The following is a 24034-nucleotide window of genomic DNA, read 5'->3' on the forward strand; positions in this document are numbered from 1 at the left end:
CAACATACTTGTATTATAAATAATATCTATAGTTTATTACATAGGATTATATACAAACTGAATTTTATGATTCTCTAAAGTTATCTTAACAATGCTTTGTTACCAGTTTCCTTTTATTAAAATATTTTATTTAAAATAACTTTTAAATGGCGTAGAATATAAAAAATTAAAATTTTCAGAGCAGTGTTAGCCTGAGGTCGTAGGTTCGATTACCGGCTGTGATCCAATGGACTTTCTATGGGCACATTTAACATTTGGTCGGTGAAGAAAAACATTGTGAGCGTGGCTTGCCATTACTCAAAAGGCATGAATCAAGCACAGAAAGCTGATCGCGTATTTGCCTATTAGATTGATAAATTATCGTTAAACAGGTACAGAAATCTGAGGCCTAGAACTAAAACGCCACTAACTTATTTTGTAAAATTCAATTGAAATATATTTCATTGAGATCAAACAACAAATTTGTAAATAAACTGTTCCTAACTACGGCAGAAAACTCAATGACATTTAAGTGATAAATGGGAAAAAGTTTTGAAGTAATTCTTTATAGTACACCGGTACACTTGACTAAACTAATTATTGAATGTAAATTTAATTATTTTTGTATTTAATTTTTTTTACTTTTATAAGATTAAACTTGCTATTTTAAGATAGTAAGACAAAACAAATTCGAGTTTAGATAGTACCATAGTAGTTGTATATTATCTTGTGTAAATAGACGGTAGTCAAATATTTATTGTCGGAAGCGTTAGCAAAATTTTATATATATATATGTCTACAAAAAATAAAAATTATTTTTGCTACCAAGTTTTCTTGTAATTTGTTAATCAAACATTTTTATTCACTTCATTTAAAGTTTCGAGTAATTTCCACTAATTTATAATTAATTAAATTGTATACGTTATGTTTATATATTTGGTTAATATTATATATGTACTTTATTATTTTTTTATTAAATGTTTCTTGAAATTATCGTATTGGCATAGTCTGTAAGGATGTATTTAGTAATAAATACATATTTTATATTTATTTAATTTATATGTAAATAAATAAAATAATAAATAATCTTTTAATAAAAACCGATCGATGTATTTCCAAACCGATTCAATTTCCTTCAAGAAAAGAGCTTACCTCAAAAGGCCGGCAACGCACTCGAAAGGCATTGAGTGTCCATGAGCGGTATCACTTAACTTTAAATGTTTACTGTTCTATAAAAAAAATATTTACGGTTATATTAAAAATTTATAATATATATAAAAATGTCATATCATTGTTTGCTGACTGTACTACATCCAACGTGTAAAACGACAACGTGGCAGAAACAACTCCTAATCTCAAACCATTTCTATAATTAAGTAATTACTGTGTTTATTACTGTCATGTCATGGTAGTGCTACTAAATGAGTATGTAATAAGAACTTCACGATTTGGTTTAGTCGTCTTTCAATACGATAATATATTTTTCGAGTTTTCCATACAATAATATCGGAAAGAGAACCGTTGTGGGATTTAATATCTATTTCTTTAGCCGCGTTCTTATTCAAGATTACGTTGGTCCATTTCTACATTTTTTCCACAACTCTCTGCCACGCACCTCTATGACGAACTAGCTACCCACAGAAGTATTTCCAAACCAATTCGACTTTAGGTCTTTTAAGAGGTGTACCAATTTTTAATAGGCCGAGAACGTACACGCGAGCCCTCTGGCATTGAACGCGCCATGGGTGCGATATCACTGAGCCTCGTCTTTTACTAATATACTAAAGAAAGGTGAATCGTCACTGTCTGAGAGTTGGCAAATTCGTCATTGAAAGTCGTAGCCATGGTAAATTACCTAATAATATATAATGTCATTGATAACAGAATAAAAATATATGAATAATTATTAATAGTGAAATAATAAAATGCGCAAAGTATTTCACCCACAGAGCGCCCGCAACATTCATATAATTTATCAGATTATGTTACCGCATGAATTTACATTAGCAAATACATGTAAAATCCGTTTAGTAGATACAGTGTTAACCACTAGGTTAATTCTAAATTGGCTGTGTGTTACCCAAGCCAGCCTAGTCAACTCAAACTCAAAATAACTTTATTCATATAGGTAACCAAGTACATGAACATCAACAAAGAGATGTTAACTAGATTCTAAATTTACATTTAGTACTAGCAAGTCAAAACGTAGCAAGAAGAATTGGCAGAATTCTCGGCCACTCTTTTTAATCACCAAGTTTTGAGTCACACAAATTGTTTGAACTGGAGCAAATCAATCCCAAGGATTAGGATCATTTAAATAATCGTCATATTTATAAAAAGCTTTATTTATTAATTTACGTTTTTATACGTCGGCCTAGGTACCCCTGGATCAACAGAGTGGAGGACCTGCTGCAGCTGAAAGCCAACACTTGGCGGGAAGTGGCACAGGACGGGGAGCGTTGGAAGATACTCATTTCGATGGTCAATACACTGTTGTGGATTGCAGCGCCAGCGGAACAAGTGAGTATAGGGGAAGAAGTATCAGGAAAAAACCGCATATAAACCAAAAAATGAAAGTTGTTGAGATTTTAATATTATAGTCAATTAATGAAAACATACCTGTTTCAGGAATTCTAAATATTGAATGAATTGACGGCATCATTATACTTCTATTGCATCATAATAAATTGAATCAGACAGTATCTCTTTCTCTCTGTACCTGGCGAGCCACTCTGACATTTTTATAGAATAGGGTAATCCTGTTGTTCCGGGCAACCATCGCAGCCCGTGAACACCCATTTTATTATGGAGGTTACCGGTTTAAGGCTCACAATAAATAATGGGAAATCTCGCAGAATACTCAAACCAGGAGTCGATTCTTCAGATCGCTAGATAGTAAAGAAAATGTCTCGTAAAGCGTGGAAGACTTCCAGCCATGAAGGGATGCTGATGAAATTTTGAGTTAATATGGTTTGTAGTGATGTAACAAATCAGAAGAGATCAACCCAAAAATAACTTTTCAGAACAGTCTTCACAGTAATATGAGAGAAGAGATAAAAATTCGAAAACCTTCCGCCAAAAGAAAGAAGCTGGGCCTCTAAATTTTTGGAGCAATAAATAAAACATTGTAAATTACTTTAACGTTTTATTAATACAAATAAAAATACTATTTACAAACATACAACATAAATTAATGAATTAGATAACCATAATCTAATTGACTAACAGAATACTGTTAATTAGTGATTTTTATTGGCAGTGTTTGATAACAATTATAAGCAGGTTTATCTAAAGACTACTTAATCTAAATTTATTCCTAATTTGAACTACTTTGACGTATTTACATAATGATCAATAATGTATTTTTTTGTATTTTTGAGTATTCTTAATAAACTGTATTGCTTACGAGAACTTGACAATACCTCGCGATTTCTGCCAGCAATAAGAGACTGTTATACTACTTAACAATGACGCAGCTAGTACCAAGACTGAGCCCCACATTGCTGTGGTTGGTGACATACAGAAATCTGGTTCGATTGGCAGATCTTCAGCGAAAACAACCCTCAAACCTTTGCCAATCGTTACTGGTTCCATGGTTTGGTTACCAATATGGATGACGTCTCTACGCTTTCTTCTGGGTTCTATGCTTCCTGGGTTAGTGCACACTTCACAGTCAGTCTTGCACAGCTCAACCTCGCATTGAATGATCAGGTCCATTTCATCAGGGAACTTGAAAGCCTTAAAGAATGCGTATGCAATGATGGATGCGCCTGTGTTTCCAGTTTCTCTTGTTTTTTGGAAGGCTCCGAACAGTTTTGGCTTAAGCACGCAGCCGTTTGAGTCAGTTAAAGGTACAACGTAATTGTTATCAGCATCACGAGCTACGCATTCTCTAACAAATATGTCAAAGCCAGCATCTCCAGTGACAGATACAACAAGGGTCATAGTCTCTCCTATCTTGATTAAGCCGTTGGCCTCAGGCGCAAATGGACCTCTCCCAGCCTGAATGTCCAAACGTGCCATGGCGGTGTCTCCGCTAAAGTTGCTTGTTATCTGGTTAAGCATTCCAACACTCAACGATGACACTAACTGCTTGGTCAAATTACCCTCCCAAAGACATCTCACTCTGCGAATGTGATCCCAAACCTCCTGAATTCCAGGCTCGTTTTGCAGCACCAAAACATTCTCCAGATACGCTTGACCTTCGTTCTCGAAATCGCTGAAAAATCTTGTCCCACATGTGTTTAGGCTGACAGTAAAGGAATATTTCGCTTGATTAGAGTTTTCCCTGACGTAGATACAGTCCGGATCCTTAAAGTGATCTTGAGAATAAATAATACCGTTGTATGGTTTGTTAAATTCGATATTAATTGTCATCATTTCTTTACCACAATCGACAGAAATGGCGTGGATATGAGGTGGGTGACGATCTTCATCATCGTCTGGTGCTGCAGGTGTTATTTGCGGACCGTTATTTTGAGGTTTTTCGGGTTCTACGGTTTGCTGTGCCCCATCAGATGTAGCTGAAGTGTCGTCAGTTCTGTCTGGTTGACTAGGTTCCGCGGGAGATGTTTGACTGGGAATGAAGCCATTGGTAGACTCATCTGTGTTTGGCTCATTTGTGTTGCTTGGTTGATTGGGGAAATACGTAGGACTTGGTTGAAATGGAGTTTCTGAGGGTTGGTCGGGGGTTTGTGAAGGCTGGTAAGGTGGGACGGTTGGCTGATTGGGTTGATAGTTTGTTGTATAAGGAGGTTGGGCTGGTTGTTCTGGTGAAGGCTGGAACGGTACGCTAGGTTGGAATGGAGGGTAAGTTGGTGAAGGTCCTTCACTGTAGGATGGTGTCGGTCGAGAACCGGCTGCAGGATAACCAGTTGCAGGTGGGAGGTACGATGCTGGTTCAAATGGCCTTGGCTTCTCTGGTTTTCCTCCAAAGTACTGACGAGCTGAAATTTAGAATATAACATTTAAATTTTTAATTATAATTTATAGTTAAAATTGAATGCAATGTGCACTGTGATTGTAGCTAAGCTGTGCATAACAGTGCTAGGTGAGTAACTCTTCTTAATAGAGTAGCGAACCCTACCTATAAAAAATATCAATATATATATATATATATATATAAAATGAAACATTGTATCAAACAATCTTGAAAAAACATGATTATATAACTCTGGGAGGAGAAAATTTCGAATGATGGATCTTAAGACAGACCTTTTCGGCTTCGTTGTTGAGTAAGCCCTTGAATCCACTGCAAAAGTTGACCAATCATTTCATCTGTGGAATCTCCGAGTTGGTCAGCTGTAAAATTGCCTCAAAGTCAGGCAGGTCTATGAGAATCATTCCACCACCAAAGACAGATCTCAGAGGAGAGAAGACGTAAGAAGAAACAAATAGTTGAAAGCAGAATAATGTTGGAATATAGATGATTAATTAATGGAAGAAGTACAAGAAATTTTGTTAAAAGAAGAAACAAAAGACAGATAAGTAATTTTTTTGAAACAACAAAATTACCGAGACACCAGTTTTCAAAGTGTTTCAAAGAGTGTTTGCGAATGTGTTTGAAGAGACAAAGAAGAACAAAGAAAGAAACCCAGCCAAAATCTAAATTTTAAAATCTATAATTGCAATATTTCTGAATATGCACCTAATACATACATAATTTAGTTGTCTGCATATAACCATGCGCCAATTTTTTTTAGTATAGTAGTTTTTGTTCTAGGGGCATGGTCTTCACATACAATTATCAAATCCTTATATTCAAAATACTGTAAGAGCTATTTTATAAGAGTAAGTACGTTTCTTGCCCTTTCTTCTCAATATGAAACCTTTGAAAGGGGCAACTAGATAAACTTTTTTATATGTTTAATTTGTAATTTTAACGTTCAAAGGTGCCTTTTTAATAGTTACAAGGCCTAGCATAATTGAAATAAATGATTTGACTTTGACAGACAGACCCCGTCACAAGAAACATTTACAAATTAAAATTCAAAAATCATTTATTCATGTAGGTAACATACTGTACACTTATGAACGTTAAAAAAGAAATACACATTAAATCTCTTACATCGTGTTTGAATACGACAAGAAACAAACTTGGTTTGGCAAATAGGACACGATTTAATTAAGGAGTTTGAGTGTGCTTTAACAAGTATTGAAAGCTCGTATATTTCACTATTGATTTCGTATTCTTTAAGCAATAATGAAACATAATATCTTTTTATATGCAAGCGAATAAATGCGTCCAGGCGTAAAATTATAAGTAATCCTTCCTTGTAACATACCATTTCTAGACCTTTGTCTTTTTGGTTCTGTAAAAATAATATTAGTTACATTAGGTTATATACAACTACATAATAACATATAGTTAGTGACAGTTTAATATTGAGCAGTGTTAGCCTAGCGTTAGGCTTGATTGAGAATCTCGTGCATGAGATGGTTCGATTTACATTCCATGTGTGTATTTAGCATGCGCTCGGTAAAGGAAAGTAAGGCTTTTCTTAGACCCCAAAAAGTCGTGACGTGTGTCAAGCTCAGGAGACAGACAAATGATCATAAAACAGATTCGGAAATCAAACTTTTTTGACAATGAAATATGTATGTATCGAAGTCAGTTTAATACAACAGACTTGATTCGATTAGTTATCGTTTCACCAAGAATCGAACCCGGAACGATATTTAAAACGTTTTTTTCAGTTTAACATCTAATGTCCCATGTGAAAAATGTGTATCTTGAGAATCAAGTAAGGTCTTTCTGTATGAAATTTGTAATAGACAGTATTAGATGTTACAACACCAATAACTTAGACATAGTATTACAACATATACAATAATATCTATACAAATGAGGTAGGTTTAAACATATTGGGAGCACCTTTCTGATGTATTTGTAATAGCCTGACATTCGCCAATCCGAAAGAATCATTATTATATCAGAAATCGAGTCTAGAATCTCCCAATTGAATACAGAAACACACGAATGAATTTTCTTAGATTGGACTTTTCAACGTTACATAGAAGCACAATTAAATATAATGGGAATATTAACTTACGGAAGCGAGAGTGTGTTTCCGATGCGTCGGCGCACACGAGCGCGCAAATCGCAAGAAGCAAGCACCACCTCATGTTCTGAAAAATAAAAAACGTTTAAGAATATTTAATAAAAAAAAGTAAAAAAAAAATTCGTAAGAAAGAAAATAAGAAAGAATAGAAATAACGACACTAACAATATAAAAAAGGTATTTAATACAATTAAAGCTTTATTATAGATATAGAAAATATGCAGAGATAGCCTTTTATATTGCATATAAAAATAGCCTACATTCGAAGTATGCAAAATAATTGTATAATATAAAATACTAATACTAAATAATATTAATGGCGCTAAAGCATTTTAGGTTGGGCCTTAGATTTCTGTATCCATATTTCAGAATACGTTCCATTATTTCTAATAAGCAAGTTGGTGATGCTTGATGGCTTCTGTGCCTTCGTTTTACTCTAATACATGCCGGTTCACCAACTATATTTTCCATCGTACAGTAAATAGGAATGAATCGCAACTTAAATTAAGACAACACCAAATGTACCCCAATAAAACTTAACAAATTGTTTGAAGATAAATTTTTACGAGCGTTATAAAGATTACCTATTGTTCTAAGAGCGATACATCAACCGCTGGGAATCGAACCTACAATGGACAATAGTTACTGCCAGACGAATTGCGGAGGTCGTTAATCAATTAATCATCATGACATGTGAAATTTTAATAGAAAAACAAACCAGTGGTGAGCTATGTAAAAACTTTAATGAAGTTACATATAAACATTTTTTTAAATAATTAGTAGCGTATTTAAAATGTAATCATCGAACACTAGCTCTATAGTTTCTACCACTCATACATAAATTGACAACATTTATTTGAACATCTCTACAAGAACCCCCACCGAACTTAATACTGACAACTGAAGTATCAAAAAGCTATACCTACTCAAAGCGTTCAAACGCCCGTTTACAAAGAATTACATAATTACAAGATGTATAGTGGCATTACTCGTCATTTTGACATTTATCTATTGACCAACTATTTTTCCTTTGATTAAACATATAAGAATAATAGCGTGGCATAGTTCTTCGTGCTTCCGGAAACACTGGATTTAATATTGGTAATGTCTGATATAGAAACAGCTTATAACTTCTGTCTCATGATAATTTGCCAATCGAATAGGCAAGTATTTCTCAGTCTCCTGTGCCTGACATACGTAGACTTTTGTGTCTAAGGCAAATCGGTTTCCGCACGATGTTTTCCTTCACCGTTCGAGCGAATTTTAAATGCGCGCATAGAAAGTCCATTTGTGCACGGGGATCGAACCTATGACCTAACATAGTATATAACTATAGTAACAAAACTAAATCAGTTGGTAAAGTAACACGTTTCGCAATAAATGAATTATAATATTTTAATGAGAAAAAAAATGCCAGAGAGCGTGCGAGTGCGTTGCCGGCCTTTCAAAACTATAACTCTAAACGTGCGCCATTAACGCTTACTCATAACTGAATGCATCCCTCTTTGAACTCAATTGTTCAACTTAATAACTGTCAATTTTAAAAAAGGGGCCAGCAACGCACTCGCGACCCATTAGGAATTCAGTCTATGGGAATCACTTATTATCAGAGAGCCTCATGCCAATTGCCTCCTGTTTTATAAAACAAATAACAACAATAAATGAAACTCATACATGTAATAATCAAACATGATTTTAGTATGATCACAACTGTTCGTCTGATTCTGTTTTTACTTTCACTGAACTCACGAAACGTAAGCATCTTTAGGTCAGGTAAAGATTTCTATGTATTTATTATTCAACTTTATGCAACATCTTCCGCTATTATGTACTGTTCACGTCTTAAGTGTTTAATTGTGGTAATTGGAGAAATAATACACAAGAACACTGCTCTTAATGGCCCACCTAATACAATCTGTATTTGGGTGACAAGTTCCTAGGCTAACATAGAAATCTTTTCTTCGGATTTGAAACCTTATATATTATAAAGTATCTTTTTCAAATATTTTTAAAATTAAACTTAATTTTGCAGTAAAAACTGCAATTTAGTCAAACTCGTTTTTTTCGTGTAATTTTCTCTCCAATTTCTGGTACAATGGTTTCTGATTTGTTCTTAAACTTTAAGCTGCAAAAACCTTCATCAGAGCTCAAGAAATAAATAAATACTCAATTTGGTCACAGAAATTTCATAAAAATCTATCCAGCCGTTCAGGTGTTTAATAACGAACACATGTACCGACCATTTATATATAATCCAGCAGCCGTAGATATACATATGTATAACCGAGATATAGCGAGATGCAGCGAAATCTGCTGTTGATTTGTGAATCTAAAAAATTCAGGGTGCCACCAAACCTCATACAAAAAAAATCAAATCAGTGCAGACGTTTAAGAGGAGTTCAGTGACATATCGTATAGTAGAAATATATATACAAAGATATACAATTTTGTTTATTTATTTTCACTTAATTTTTCTATCTTAACAGTAACTACTAATACGATAGAATTCCAAAATAACTCCCACACCAACTATTCTAGATAAAAATATTAAAAAATTTAACTTATATTCCTAAATCTATCTATCCATAACTAACAATAATAGTTATATATATATATATAATTTGCATTCCTATTAATCAAATCGAAACTAGCAACACTTATAACATACTTAGTACATAATTTTACGATCTATTGTCATGAATCTAGACCAAATGATGTAACTTTGAGATGAATCGTCAATTCGCACAATATCGATTTGGAAATTGGTTCAAATTCGATTACAAATACTTCCTGATTATGAAAGAATGTTAATAATAACTGAATCCTCCCCGTTTATTATGCAAAGCATCCTCTTAATATCAAACGAGCTTTAAATTTATTTAAGAATATTTTTGTGCGTCTCTTCTACGTCGTAATTAGCTACATATAGATTTGTGTGTATACATTATTAACCATAAGATTAGCTTTCATTTGATATTATTATATGTATTTTAGTGTAGTTTAGTTTTAGTTAGTATATGATTTAATATATATTTATAGTTAGTATTCGACTTAGGGTCCTTCAAGAGCGTACAAATTCTTAAAAGGCCGGCAACGTACTCGGCGGCGGGCGGTATCACTTAACATCAGGTGAGCCTCCTGTCCTTTTGCCCAGTTCTATAAAAAAATATTTCTAGTGTTACATTTAAGGAAGCTTACATTTCTGATAAATAAAATTGATTTTTTAGATTAAGAGAATGGGCTTACATAGGACTTAGATCCAACACGAAGATGTCATTTCCATACCTAAATATCCAGGTTATTAATTACTTAATATGTGTTGTACCTTAAAGTTGCAGCTCTCAATACGTTAACCACTAAGCCATGGATATCCTATTGCATTACATAGCTATATTAATCACTGAACGATCCAAAGAAAACAATAAAATGTTGTAATGTTTAAAAATTACGCAATACCTTCAGTTTTACGCTCCGCTGTTTTGGGGTCAGACAGAGACAAACTAACACTGATTTGCACATTCATTATCATCGTTTATGTAAATATCTGTTTCTTAAATTCAAACCTATGTGTTATATGTCATGCTACGAATATATATTTACAGACGATACTTTTTCGGTCTGTTCCTCAGATTTTAGTATTTCTTACATGATCATTTGTCAATGTAATAGGCAAGTAGCCACCAGTGCCTGACACATGCAGTCGACGTTTTGGGTCTAAGGCAAGCCGGTTTCGTCACGATGTTTCTTCCACCGTTCGAGCCAATGTTAAATGCGTACATGAACAAGTCAATTGGTGTACAGCCAGGGATTGTACCTACGACCACAGGGAAAGAAGTCGCACGCTGAAGCAAGTTGACCAACACTGGTCATAAACTGCTACACTACTTTTTTTTATAGAACAGGGGGCAAACGGGCAGTTTAATAACTGTTGTAATAACTCTTAAGAAGATTGATTGATTGAAATTTTTGATTGAGCTAATCGCTTTTAGTATTTTAAATTCATTTTGGTTTTGTTAGACCTTTGTTAAGTAACAACATGTAGGAAAGAGTGTGCATCCCTAACACAGGTTATAGAACTTAAAAGGGATGGACTAAAATCTATATTTAAGACCAGGAACTTAATAAAGGAAATTTTTGTTTTGTTTGTTTTTTGTTATAGTAAAAATACAGCCCGCAACAGCAACAACAACAGCAATAGGCCCGGTGCCTCCTTAATTTATGTTATCTGAATGTAGGTATATCATATATGTAATGCAATTTTTACAATTACGTTGCCTATATGACAACATTTGTGAAATTCCTTGTGTTTCAATTCCGCTCTGAAATTAAAATAAATCTATAATTGTCCAGGTTTGTTTAAGATCGACAGAGCGGAGAAGGTTCGGCTCCAGCTGAAAGCCAACAATTTACGGAAAGAGAAGGAAAGAGAGCTCCACCTACCGGCTCATACCCATGTTTTTTAAATAAAAGTAATAGTTTAGGTTCGTTTCAAGAAATATTTGTGTTGCGCAGAATAGAGGATGAAGCTGGAAGTCTTTCGAAGGTACTTTTTGGGTCGCAGCGGTGGGAGTGGTTTTAGAAACATTATCCATAAACCAATTATTAGATTTTTCTATAAATACAATGGGAGCAATAACGCAAAAGTTCACACAACGCTGTGGGAAACACGAAACTAGATTCATTAATATGTTTTTTCGATTGAACATTAATCATCCGATTAATATCTCTGTTGTAATTCGTAATTTTATAATTAAGGAAACAAACGTGAACATATTTGGAATCCTTATTTTATAAAAGATATTAATATGCTTAAAAAGGTTCAAAGAAAAGCATTTGCTCAGATTGCAGAAGGAATTGGTCACAGCCTGCAAACTCATCGCTATAGACCTATGAAATGGAGGGACGTTAAAATTATATTCATCCCAAAACCAGGGAATTTCGACGTGTGTAAAATAATTTTTTTGAAAAGATGAGAAATATATATTATTAATAGGACGTGCCATGTTTTTAAAGTAGCTTTCGCTGGTTGGATGTCGTGTTTTTTTTTTCTATTTTATATAGAGTTATCATTAAAAATGATAATTCACACACAATACAAAAAACCCGTTCACAAACTTTTCTGATACATACTTTTCAAGTAGCTTTATGATAGCTGTAATCTTTTGCCAATCGTCTGGTTTTTTGCAGATGTTCCGCGCGCGTTTTGGATTTAATGCCGTACGAGCGAGTGCTAAATGCCAAAGAAAATCCTTCGTTGCACAGCCGGGTATCGAACCTACGTCCACAGGTATGAGTTGTTAGAATTAGGCCTAAACTGCTCACTGCTTACTGCACTTTATTATAATTTGTATGGATGGCATAAAAGCTCAAAGTTGTGCCGAGCTTAATTCTCTTAATAAACAACGTGCAGAAAATCGACTACCGGCGGGGGTCTTCCCTGAGAGATACGACCTCCAACAATTCAAAATTCGAGCGTACTCCTCCCTTAAAGGCCGGCAACTCACACTCTAAAAATGGGTGTCTATGGGCTACGATGACTGCCTTTTTGGGCGTCCCGCAAGCTCGTTTGCCCCCCTATTATATATAAAGCTTATGAAGCTGTCATTATGTTTAATATTTCATCATTCCGAATTCAAATTTAAAATTTAAACTCTAGCAATTATCCAAATTGCAAGGACCTTTTATAGATTATAGGCTTTTTGTCTCCATCGCGCATCTTAAACACTTTTCGTTATGGAAGATGTTTTGTACGAATTCTAAATTAACACCTGAGCCAAGGCGGTGTTGCAACATTAAGTACACTAGAATTGGCCTTAAAGATTCGTAACTTATTGATGACACCCTTCACTTAGATTTCCAAGGCTTTGTTGCTGGCAACTTATGCGGTCAAATGGCGCTGACCATTAAACTTTAATCAAGTCTAACTTAATCGATTTAAAAAAAAGTTAATAATAATAATTAAGCCTCATTTATTCTTTAAAACATAATTAAATTTTATTCAATGAAATCTTATAGAGTTTAAGCCTCATCCATCTGGTTCCGTCTCTCTTTATCTTAAGCAATTTTCTTATTAACTTCTTTAACCGTTCAGCCCATCATACAAGAGGAAGATCTTTCTTTTTTTTCTCTGGTGGGCCTTTTATTATTTTTTAATCATATTGATTGGCGAGAGAGAACGAAATGTTTATTAGTTTATTTATAAAAGGGTTAAAATATTAGTTTATTTCGTTAATTAATGAAATGTTAATGTTCCACAGACAAGGAAGCTTTTGCTTAAATATGAAAAACCAAGTACACTTACGGAGGTCAACAGAAAAAATATTCTAATTCTAAATTTACGTTTACTACTAGTTCGCAAATCAAGTAGCGCGGGCAAGAAGAACTGGCAAGAAACACACTCTTTTTAATCTAACAACATTTCTACTACCCAATTATCTATTAAGTTTTGATGCTACTCGCTGTATTGTTCGTACAGGTTAGAGCTAAATTATTGGCTCTCATTAGCCCTTAGTGAAACTTAGAGAACCATTTAAGGTCATCGTGGAAAGTCTAGGTTAGAAACAAGTCTCGGGTTCGATGCTCACCTCTGACCCTGTCGCTGTGAGAAATTACCTTTACGCGGCATCTCCAAGCCTTAACTTAAATTTACTATAGGAGTTTCAAAGATTTAGAAGGTGATTTAATATTGTCCATTTGTTTTAAAGTAGTCTTAAATATGTCACATGAAAATTTGTTAAAAAGATTCATTATCATATACAATGGAACATTGCAAAATTGACAGTGTTAATGATCATTATTTCTAAAGATAATTTATGGAAACATTGTATCATTCATCGTTATAATAGTGGATTATGCATTTTGTTACCAACAGCAAAACAGTGTTTGAATTATTTAAACTATTTTATAAAAATAAACTATATAAATATAGAAATAATAAAACACGTTAGAAAAATCGTTTCGAGTTTAAGAGCGGCAGAAAGTGGAATTAAATTTGAAATTAAAAGACTAGGCAAGTGATGAAACGTCATCGATCCAAGTCATTTGCCTAGCTGTTAGATCAACTGTCTGAACATTTTTCAGGCCGTTAGTCAAATGGCGCCGTTTAGTTAAAAGGCTAGACTGTTAATTGAACGGCTAATTAACTTAGTTTGCTGCGACATATATAAACAATTGCCTACAAATGACAGGTAGTTTATATCAGGTCATTCACAGTCGACATATAAAACTTGGTATGATTTCTTATAAATTTTCCATATGAACCTTGAAGGTCTCGCATATTAGCTTGATTGTATTATAAGAGTATGTTTACGGCGGCGATTGCATCAATTTTATAGTTAAATTACCCAATTGAGTCAAATTGCATGCCACGATTTTATATATCGTCAATAACAAACTCAAATCAACCTATGTTCTAGTTGTAAATATAAATAAACAGGTGTAAAAAAGGCGTGGTAAATGCATGACAAATATAAAGAATTCAAAATTTAAATAAAGAACATTTATCTTTATTTAAATTACGAATTCTAAAATCCCAGTAGTAAATTTTTATATATTTTATGTCATCCGTAAAAATCTAATAATTATGTCTGTATGTATATTCCCCGTAGCATATATATAATAGGCGTAATTAATTTCTTTCAAAGCATTATATTTCTAATGAATAAAAAAAATAAGATTGTAAAAAGGCGTGGTAAATTCACACGAACACGTTAATTATTTAAATTCAGAATACTAAAATCTATCAGTGAATTGTATACGCATAAATATTTTATACAGCCTATATCACAGATTAAAAATTTTGTTTATTTTTGTGTGAAGACGTTTATGTTACTTTAAATAAGACTTGTTCAGCAATGTTTAAAGATATTACTGTGACCGAGTGATTGATGAATATAAAAAAATAATAATCGATGATGCGCCGTGATTAGAATTCACGATCTTTACATTAACAGTTTAACTACTCTACCAAAAACTTCAATATTTTTGCCCTATTACGAAACATAAATAAGCAAACTCATTTGAAATACACTTAATACCGATAAGTGCATCTTAAAATCGCTCTCTCATTATTGAATTTTGAAATGACATTTCAAAATAGATTTATCTTCACATGTAGTACAGGTTACGTCTCTTGTATATTGTATATGAGGCGCTATACAACCATGAAACCAATAGAGAGATTAATGTTTTTTTCTTGAAATGACATTTTAAACTACATTGGTAATAACATGAAATACAGTTTACGTTATAACGTCTCCTATATATTGTATATGGGACGGTACACAACGGCGATACCAATAGAGTGATATCTCACAGCGGGTCCTACCCGAAAATTAACAAGACCCATGACGCAATGATAGGCTCAAAATAAGTTTAATTATTCACAGCAATTATTATAAATTCCATACTTTCTCCACATATCACTTTCGGCATTATGACCTGTGAAGTAACCATGCTTCGGTAATCATAGACTAGAGAACGATTATAGAAACTGTGTATATTATGCAAAACTTCAGTTTCATTTTTAAAAATCGAATTAAGAACTCTTTGTTTATGGATGACATGTCATTGCCATGAGTTGAGAGGTTTATTCACTTTTGCTTTTTAAATGTCTGCCTTGTGTTGTGCTTCCGAAATTGCATCATTCGAGGCAATTAAAAGATTATAATAAAAGTAACTTAATGTAAAAGATAACGATAAAATTCAAAAATAGAATACATAATTTGTGTAATAATAATTCTACATCAGAAATTATATCGCAAAAAAATGTCATGAGTGCAATGGCGTATAGTATGTCGACCGCTGGCACAGTTCCCATAATACATCTGATCACAACTATTATGTAACGTAACAATAGCTTATTTAAGGTTTTTGAGCGTAAAAGATCTAAGACAAAAGATTACGACTTTTGGGTAATTTTACGATTTCATTATTATACAGATAAACATAGGTAATAGAGTATATACATAACTATATATCATTTAAACAGATCACAAGTCGGTTGCAAATTTTTGTAATAGATAATTATGTGACCATGGATAGAAGCCCTTCGCAGTCACCCCATATAAATTATCAGTTCAAAAATAAAATTCTCAATAAATAATTATCTATGATTTATAAAATTTTTGTCCGTGGGCCAAAACAAGACAAGCGGTTTAAATGTTTTGTTAGATAAGATTTTGTTTGATTTTTTTAAATATCACTGTATTTTTTTATTTAAAAAAATATTGTTGTATTAGATTACGTCATGTTTCGATTTCGACTAGTTAGAAGTTTATAATGAATGAATTTTCCCGCGTTATGTGAAAGATATTGACTTTTTATTTATATATTATTGTCGTAGTAGTATAACAACTAGTTTTTTTATTACAGATAATCTTACGATATATTTATGATAAACACTTTGTAAATATCATTAATTAGTACGTAAATATGTAAAGAAAACTTACCACAAATAATTATTTCCAATCACAAAGCACCACAGCCTAAAAAAAAGTAAAACAATTAAAACCACAGCACTACACTACGAATCCATGCAAAGCTCGAGCGATTCTATTTTCAAATTAGCGATTTATTAAGTATTTTAAATTAATTTAAAGTAAAATTTCAAATAGGTTTCTTTTTAATTTTAAGTTAAAATGAGGTTTTGTTAAATAAGGTTTTATATGAACTGACCGTTTCAACGCGCAAATAGCAATCGTATGCGCAGAATGTACGCGAGTGGATCATAGTGCACGCTTTTAACCTCTTGGGTGACACTACCACCATTCTAAACCGACCTCCATTTTGTAACTCTCTTTATCTGGGATATAATAGTATTAGACTTTTGATTTTCAACTAATTTGTCTTGATTAATGCTAAATGATTGAAGGTTGTACAATTTTTAAGGTCACTAACTAATATTACTTAATCATAACTATTTTAATACCATAATTTAAGATACATTACCAACCATTTTTATGTACTACCTATTTATTTAGAAAAATGTCTCTTAAAACAGCTCATCTGTAATTATCACATATTAAGGCCGGCAAATGAAATTATTGAATTATATATACGTCATTTTTCTAGCATTGTTTTATATTATAAGTAAATGAACAAAACTGTCCCTGAAAATTGTAAAAATATTGTATCAATCCCACAACATGAAAGGGAAAGTATATACTTTTCAGTTTTCACACATTCATAAAACTCTGTATCAAAAGGACGGTGTAATACATTTTAAGTGTGACATATGACATATGACTTTGTAATCTATGACATCATAGACATATCAATTACGATTTCGATTGTCAACGTTCAAAGTAAATCACCTGTAAAGCATTAGATATAACAAATATATAAAATTCTACTTTTAATTCGTAATAATTAATAGATTTTTAAGTCCTAGACAATAAGGAGTATAACAATTGTGTAAAAAAACAAAGATCTTAATTAATAAAAAGCTCTAAGTGTTGAGAAACTTACGAAGGCTAGCTTAGAGTTAAAAGGGACTCCCTAAACAAATAATATTTTTTTTATTGCACTATCTGGTTCACAGTGCTTTAATAAGCCTTGCAATCCAATTATTTATATATACTAAAATATTATTTTACATTAGTATAATTAATTTAAGTATAATTTAAAGATGTTAGATATCTTTAAATTAAGAACATGCTGATTTCATTCTACAAAATATATATATACCAATGGTGCTACAAGCTATGCTCACCTAGGGGTTATAGGACATTAACTTAATGTAATGGTGCTACAAGCTTTTAGGTCTGTGCCTCAGATTTTTGTATCTGTCCCGTAATAATTTTTAAGGCAAGCAGCTATCCAACCCTCTGTGCCTGGCACACGGTCAACTTTTTTTATCTTAGGTTTCCTCACGATGTTATCTTTCACCATACGAACGAGTTTTAAAGCGCACATTAAAAGTCCATTGGTGCACAGTTATAGATCGATGTGACTCCATCGAAATGCTCTCATTCGACATGATAGGTAATATAATAATAATAGAAATAGTTAATATATTTTGCATACCCTTATGATAGGAATTTGTGGAAGTCAAACTTTTATTCAAAATTTAACTTTTCAGAGAGAGAGAGTCTCTCTCTATAAATCGTCACAACTATAATCTCTCTCTATAATCATTCACAACAACACTTTAAAGGTGTTGCCGTCAAATTGCGTAATCTTTCTCATTGATCATTTTTACAGCCGGAGTTCAAACGCATATCTTGCGGGTTTAACCGCATGCTTAACTACTGTACTGAGCCCTTTTATCTATTTATATTTTATTCAATAAAAATTCGGTTTATAAGTAAATTATATTTTTAAGCCGATTAGATGTAGAGAGACCCATTTGGTTTCAGAACAATTTAGAATTATGTCGGCTAAACAAAAGACAAGTTAATAAATGTTATCACTTCGACAATCAATGTTGCAATATTGACGTCTTGAGCTTTTTACGCGACTGCTCAAAAAGGAGTTATATAATTAGCTACACGATATAAAATCCTATCATCTAATCGCGCAAACAATACACGCTGTTGGTTGATGTATTCGTTTAGTAGTTACATATATATTTAGGTGGTAATTTTGTCGCTTAACGTCTTGTTAACGTAGATTTTTATTTTTTTATATTATCATTATGATCATCAATATAGATATACAAATACATGGAGTGATCACATACTGGTACATGATCTTAGTAATAATTAATGTACAAATAAGTTTCACTTTTGACATATGTACTTTGTAAGCACGCACTTTTTAAACTGTACCATGTATAAAATAAATAAATCAGTGGCACTACAACCTCTTTAGGTCTTGGCCTCAGATTTCTGAATCTGTTTCATGATCATTTTTAAATCTAATAGGCAAGTAAGACATGTCGGTTTCCTCACGATATTTTCCTTCACCGTTCGAGCAAATGTTAAATGCGCACATATAAAGAAAATCCATTGGTGCACAGCCGGGGATCGAACATACGACCTCAGGTATGAGAGTCGCACGCTGAAGCCACTAGGACAACATTGCACTAACTGTACCTATACCAATACGTAAATTATCTATGATCTATGCTATACTGCAATAGATATTTCCCGCTCTTTTCACATCTCCCAATCTTGTACGCATTACTCTTCACAATTTGTCGTTGACCTAGAAATGTAAACGCGCATAAAACACAAATTGCATAACGAAAATTACAATATTAATGCCAGTTAATTACTTAGGTGAATTTGTCTTATCGTCGGAATAATCAAACGATGGAACAAATTACCAGGAAATAAATTTTAACTGCAAAACTATTCATTACATATTTATTTTAATAGAAATAAATGTCTTATGTGACTCGCCGTCATCTCTGTTCTTTCGCTTCTAAATTTTGTGAATTTTAAAAGATTATTCACGGTGATGACTTGCAACCTAAAGTACTTTTTTTTGTCATTAAGTTTATTATGTGTATGTTGTGTGTGTGTATTGTATGTAATGGTTGATATTTGGTGAACCAGCACTAAAGATGCCACTAAAATGCTGTGTACAGATGTAATTAGATTTCAGGTTTTCAAATATTGTTTAGTGTATGTACGTGTATGTATTTAATCAAACTGTTCTCTATTTCTGTACCAAGATTTAAAAAAATTAGTGTCAAATAGTGTACAGTAGTGAATTGAAATCTCAGGTAATACTCAATTAATATCTAGATGTATAAACTAAGAAAACCACTGATTCGTTATTAGGAAAATGTTATATCAGAACCTACGTTTGAGAGGCTTAAGGCATATACCTTAACAGTTACTATTAATTCGTTATAACTCCAAAATAACCCACACCATACATAAAAAAAACATTAAAAATTATACTTATATGCCTAAATCTTATAACTAACAATATAGCAAGCCACTCTTGTGAACGCAGCCAGTGTACTAATAGGTCTACCACAATAGAAATTTTGTTAATTATTTGTTTTGCTGTCGTGAGTAGCGCTTTGCGAACCAAGTTGGAATATGCACGCGGCACATCCAATATTATAAAAATGAATATTATCTTATTACTTTATAACCTAATTTCCTTCTGTACCATTGTCGGAACCTCTAGTCGGGTAGACGTATAGTAGAGGTACAAACATCTATTATTTGAAAAAATATCAATAATTTAAATCAGAACTTTAATTTTATACATAATTATATTATTTTAATTACAATACACTTTTATTTAATTAAACAAATTAATTTCTATGTTAATGAAATTGGCAACTTTCTATACATTAATAAAAAACCACATGTATCCAGTAAAACATTTCTTTTCTGTGAGAGTTCTTCAGTACATTTCTGGGACTTTTTTTTACTTTTACTTAACTGAGATACTGTCATAAAAAAACTAATTACCCCAGTAATGTTTATATTATTTAGTTAATATTTTTGGGATACTGCTGGCGTCTGAAGTTGTCACACACAATCGTACTTATAGACTTATGTGAAAGATTTTAATAGTAAAATTGTAAAATATATTCTTCATTTTTTGTCCTTTAGGCTCGGTGGCTTATCTACACTGACATATTAGACCCGGAAGGAAGGAAATCGACTCTAGAAACTCATAGTCTACAATCGTCCAAGCTAACCACAGGTAATTAATTTTAGATATGGAAGGATTCAAGCATAATTGACGTCATTGTTTATGCTCTGATGAATACTTTCTTATAAATATACTAAAAGTGCGAAAAGAGAAAACTAATGAGCATATTTAAATTAATTTAAATTCATAAATACTTTCCATATATACATAAATGTCCGTAAATAGTAGTCTGTGTGGGTTTGTTAAATGCGAATTCATTATATAAATTACATAACTAAGAATTGAAGAGAAAGAATAGACAACTCCGCCCCAATAGAGCGCATTAATATGGAAACATTCAAAAAAATATATATATAACTAAAACAAGAATTAATTCCAAAAAGACAAGAAATAAGGTAAAAAAACTTATAAATACGTTTATTGTTAATAGTTAGAAATTATTTTACATATACGCAATTAAATATACAATTCATAGCTTTAAACACTTTAATTATCCTGTCAAAAAGCAAAATTCAATATTTTCTATTACAGGTATTGTTAATAAATGAACATAATGGCGCTTCTAAACGGGCCATGTTTTGCTGCAATTGATGGCTGCACTATTGGCAATTAATTGTCCGGCCATCACAAAAATGTTTTAATGCAGATGATGGCCGAGCAATCTATGGCCGGGCCATGTGTTGCAATATGTCAGCAATAGTATGGCCCATGATGCAGACTCCTAAACGGGCCACACATACCGGCAACAATGGCTGATGAAATCACACTTGTCGCAGCAGCTTATATTAATTTTAAAAGAACAGAAAAAGAAGAGATTGAGGATTCTACCTTACTTAAGTAGGCGTGAAACTGTAGACAATTTGAGTCTAGCAGTAATAAGCCTTGATAATAAATTATTCAAGAACTTGGCTAGAATTTCAAAAGGCGACTTTGACTTTCTCTTAAACAAAATTGGACCAAAAATAAAAAGAAATGATACAAACATGAGAACAGCAATACCTGTTTCATCGCCATCACGAGATTTGCGATAACTCTACGGTTTTTGGCAACAGGAGATTTATTTAAAAGTTTTATGTACCTGTTCCGAGTGTTAGATTTCAACTTTTATTCCAGAGGTGTGTACAGCTATTATAGAAGGATTAAAATAATACATCAAGGTAAGTTAACATAGGTTTATTAAATATGTTACTCATAGGTAGTAACTATTATGTACTTTTTAAATTTAATAATAATAGGTATTTAGTAGCAGCATATTCGTTTTTATTTTCGCCAGCATCGCGTATAATATTTTTAGCCTTTTAGTACGTGGTTTTGGAGTAGTATCGACGGCTTCCAAAGTGTCGGTTGTTTCTGATTCTACGACTTCACGTGGGTCAGCACTGATGTCAGTGTGTGTAGTTTCAGTCGCCTGTGAATGCATAAAATTGTTAGTATATCTTTAAGCCTTTCACATGCCGTCAGGACTCAGGAGTAACAGAATGGAAACAAGTTGCAAAAGATTTCGAGGGAAGAAGTTCAATTTATCAATCGATATGATACATACGTAATACAGAGATATGTACATTTATAATGACTAAAATACTTTATTAAAGATACTTACGTTAGAAGTTTTCATTTTCACTATGTAATCCTATATTCGTGGTATTTTGAATAAAGAGAAACGATATCGCATCTTAAGCAAACCACTTTACTGTTTTACCGCCAGCACTACCACTTTTCTTCTTTTTCTCCTCATTATTTGCGTAAGTTATTAGGCTTCTGAATTTTTTGTAAGCCTCGTTACTTGTTATGCCAAACTTTTCAGCGATTTCATTCCATGCATCTTTTTTAGCATTTCTATCTTTGTATGTGCCGGTTTTTATATCCCACAACTCGGGGTGCAAATGTATTTCTTTAATAAAATCAGTAATTGTCTTGTTAGACCAGTAACCATTTTTACGTAGTTGTCAAAATGCAGCTGATCGCAAAACACAGAATATAGCAACAGGCACACTTCACTCATAGCAAACTTCATGTCGCGTAGAAAAGGATACACTATGCCATAACAAAGAGAGTGACTGAAACAACAATAGAACTGGCTGTGCAATATTGCAGTTGAATTCGATAGCCTAGCGATCGTTCGGCAACCCATCGGGGCCATATCGGCCATAAGTGGCTACACAAAACATGTTTGGCTATATGGCCGGGACATTACTGCAATATTGCATAGTGTGGCTGACATTGTTTGCAATGTTGCCGGGCCATGTGTTGCAGCCATCAATTGCAGCAAAACATGGCCCGTTTAGAAGCGCCATAATAATCTTAGGCTATAGACATTTCGTATTGCAGAGGGCAGGTCTAGGATATTCGGAAACGAATCCTATACGTTTTTGACATATGGTAGCATGACGTAAGTAACTGTCGACTCTGAACTCTTAGGGTGCGTCCACATCTGGCGAATGTGCAGCTAGCGAGCCGCGCGTGCAAGGTTCGTAAAAGGAGCGCGCACGCGTACTCATTTCCCGCGCTTACAGTTCCGTTACTGGCTTAGTTGGTGCGGGCGGAAGGAAGACGTGAGCCGCCCGCGCGCTCATCGTATACGGCGCGGCGCTTTGTTTGGCGGCGGACGAACAAACATGCACGCGCGCAGCTGGCGAACGGTTCGCTTGCTGCACAATCACGGCATATTCGCTAGATGTGGACGCACCCTTACAGATTATTAAACAATAGTATTATTTAATAAAATTTAGATACAATAAGACTTGAGATTTCGCATCGCCCGCCTCTCAATAGCCTCCAAGGTGACATTTGGCAGAACCGGTCCCGAGATGACTGCAGTACTCCGGACTGTAGCTTGATAGAGATAAGGAACCTGTGGTGTGTTATAAGGTTGAAGGATGAAAAATGGTTTCGTTAATATCCTTTTTTTTTCACTGGGTATCACACACACACACACTATACGCTCAGCGTGTATGCTCTTGAATTTGTTTGTAATACTTTTTTAAATAATACAAAAACTATTCATACTTTAATATTAACTGACGTTAATCTTAAAATCTTTGAACATGTTAGAATGACCACGATTATTAATGTTTTACACTTAAGGCACGCTATAATGGCGTTTATCTGTTCTTTATTCGGATTATTAAATTATTTAAACTTTGATTGGTAGATATAAAATGCGTTCTAAATAACTGTATTAAAAATACTAAGGCAAGTCACTTATCATTTCCGGTTAAAATTAAAATGTCTTTGCTGCGGCCCACAGAATAAATATGTGTTTGAAGTTTATCATATTAACGGCCAAGTTCTTGCGGTCGACTTTATACGGCTTAAAAATACCAATGACAAACTTATGCAATATTTACAATTTTTGTGTTGATTATGTAAAATCTTAAATAAGGTCAATGTTATTATAATTAAAGGTTAATCAAAATGTATTTACAAGATTC

At 33.2% G+C, this 24034-nt stretch overlaps 1 protein-coding gene across 4 annotated transcripts; it reads right to left on the reverse strand.

The window, feature by feature from the left end:
* Window positions 1-3324: 3324 nt before the first annotated feature.
* On the reverse strand, window positions 3325-16797 carry LOC110999900. 4 transcript variants are annotated; one of them, XM_022269186.2, is made up of 6 exons: window positions 16716-16797; window positions 16490-16525; window positions 7032-7107; window positions 6264-6290; window positions 5194-5280; window positions 3325-4925 (listed from the first exon to the last, which is right to left on the reverse strand). In XM_022269186.2, exons 3-6 carry the CDS (start codon window positions 7102-7104, stop codon window positions 3382-3384), a joined length of 1731 nt encoding a protein of 576 aa, XP_022124878.2. In that variant the 5' UTR covers window positions 7105-7107; window positions 16490-16525; window positions 16716-16797; the 3' UTR covers window positions 3325-3381. The 4 variants fall into 4 exon arrangements, with proteins under 4 accessions (XP_022124878.2, XP_022124879.2, XP_022124880.2 ...); XM_022269187.2 differs by lacking the exon at window positions 6264-6290; XM_022269188.2 differs by lacking the exon at window positions 5194-5280.
* Window positions 16798-24034: the final 7237 nt, after the last annotated feature.

Source organism: Pieris rapae, chromosome 20 (assembly GCF_905147795.1).
Source record: "Pieris rapae chromosome 20, ilPieRapa1.1, whole genome shotgun sequence".
NCBI lineage: Eukaryota > Metazoa > Arthropoda > Insecta > Lepidoptera > Pieridae > Pieris > Pieris rapae.

Excerpts from the sequence above, each read along its gene's own strand:
- LOC110999900 (XM_022269186.2), bottom strand. The coding sequence starts at position 7,104 with ATGAGGTGGTGCTTGCTTCTTGCGATTTGCGCGCTCGTGTGCGCCGAC. Across the intron at positions 5,281-6,263 it reads AAGACAAAGGTCTAGAAATG|CTGACCAACTCGGAGATTCC; the intron begins GTATGTTACAAG and ends GCAATTTTACAG. Across the intron at positions 4,926-5,193 it reads TCAACAACGAAGCCGAAAAG|CTCGTCAGTACTTTGGAGGA; the intron begins GTCTGTCTTAAG and ends TCTAAATTTCAG.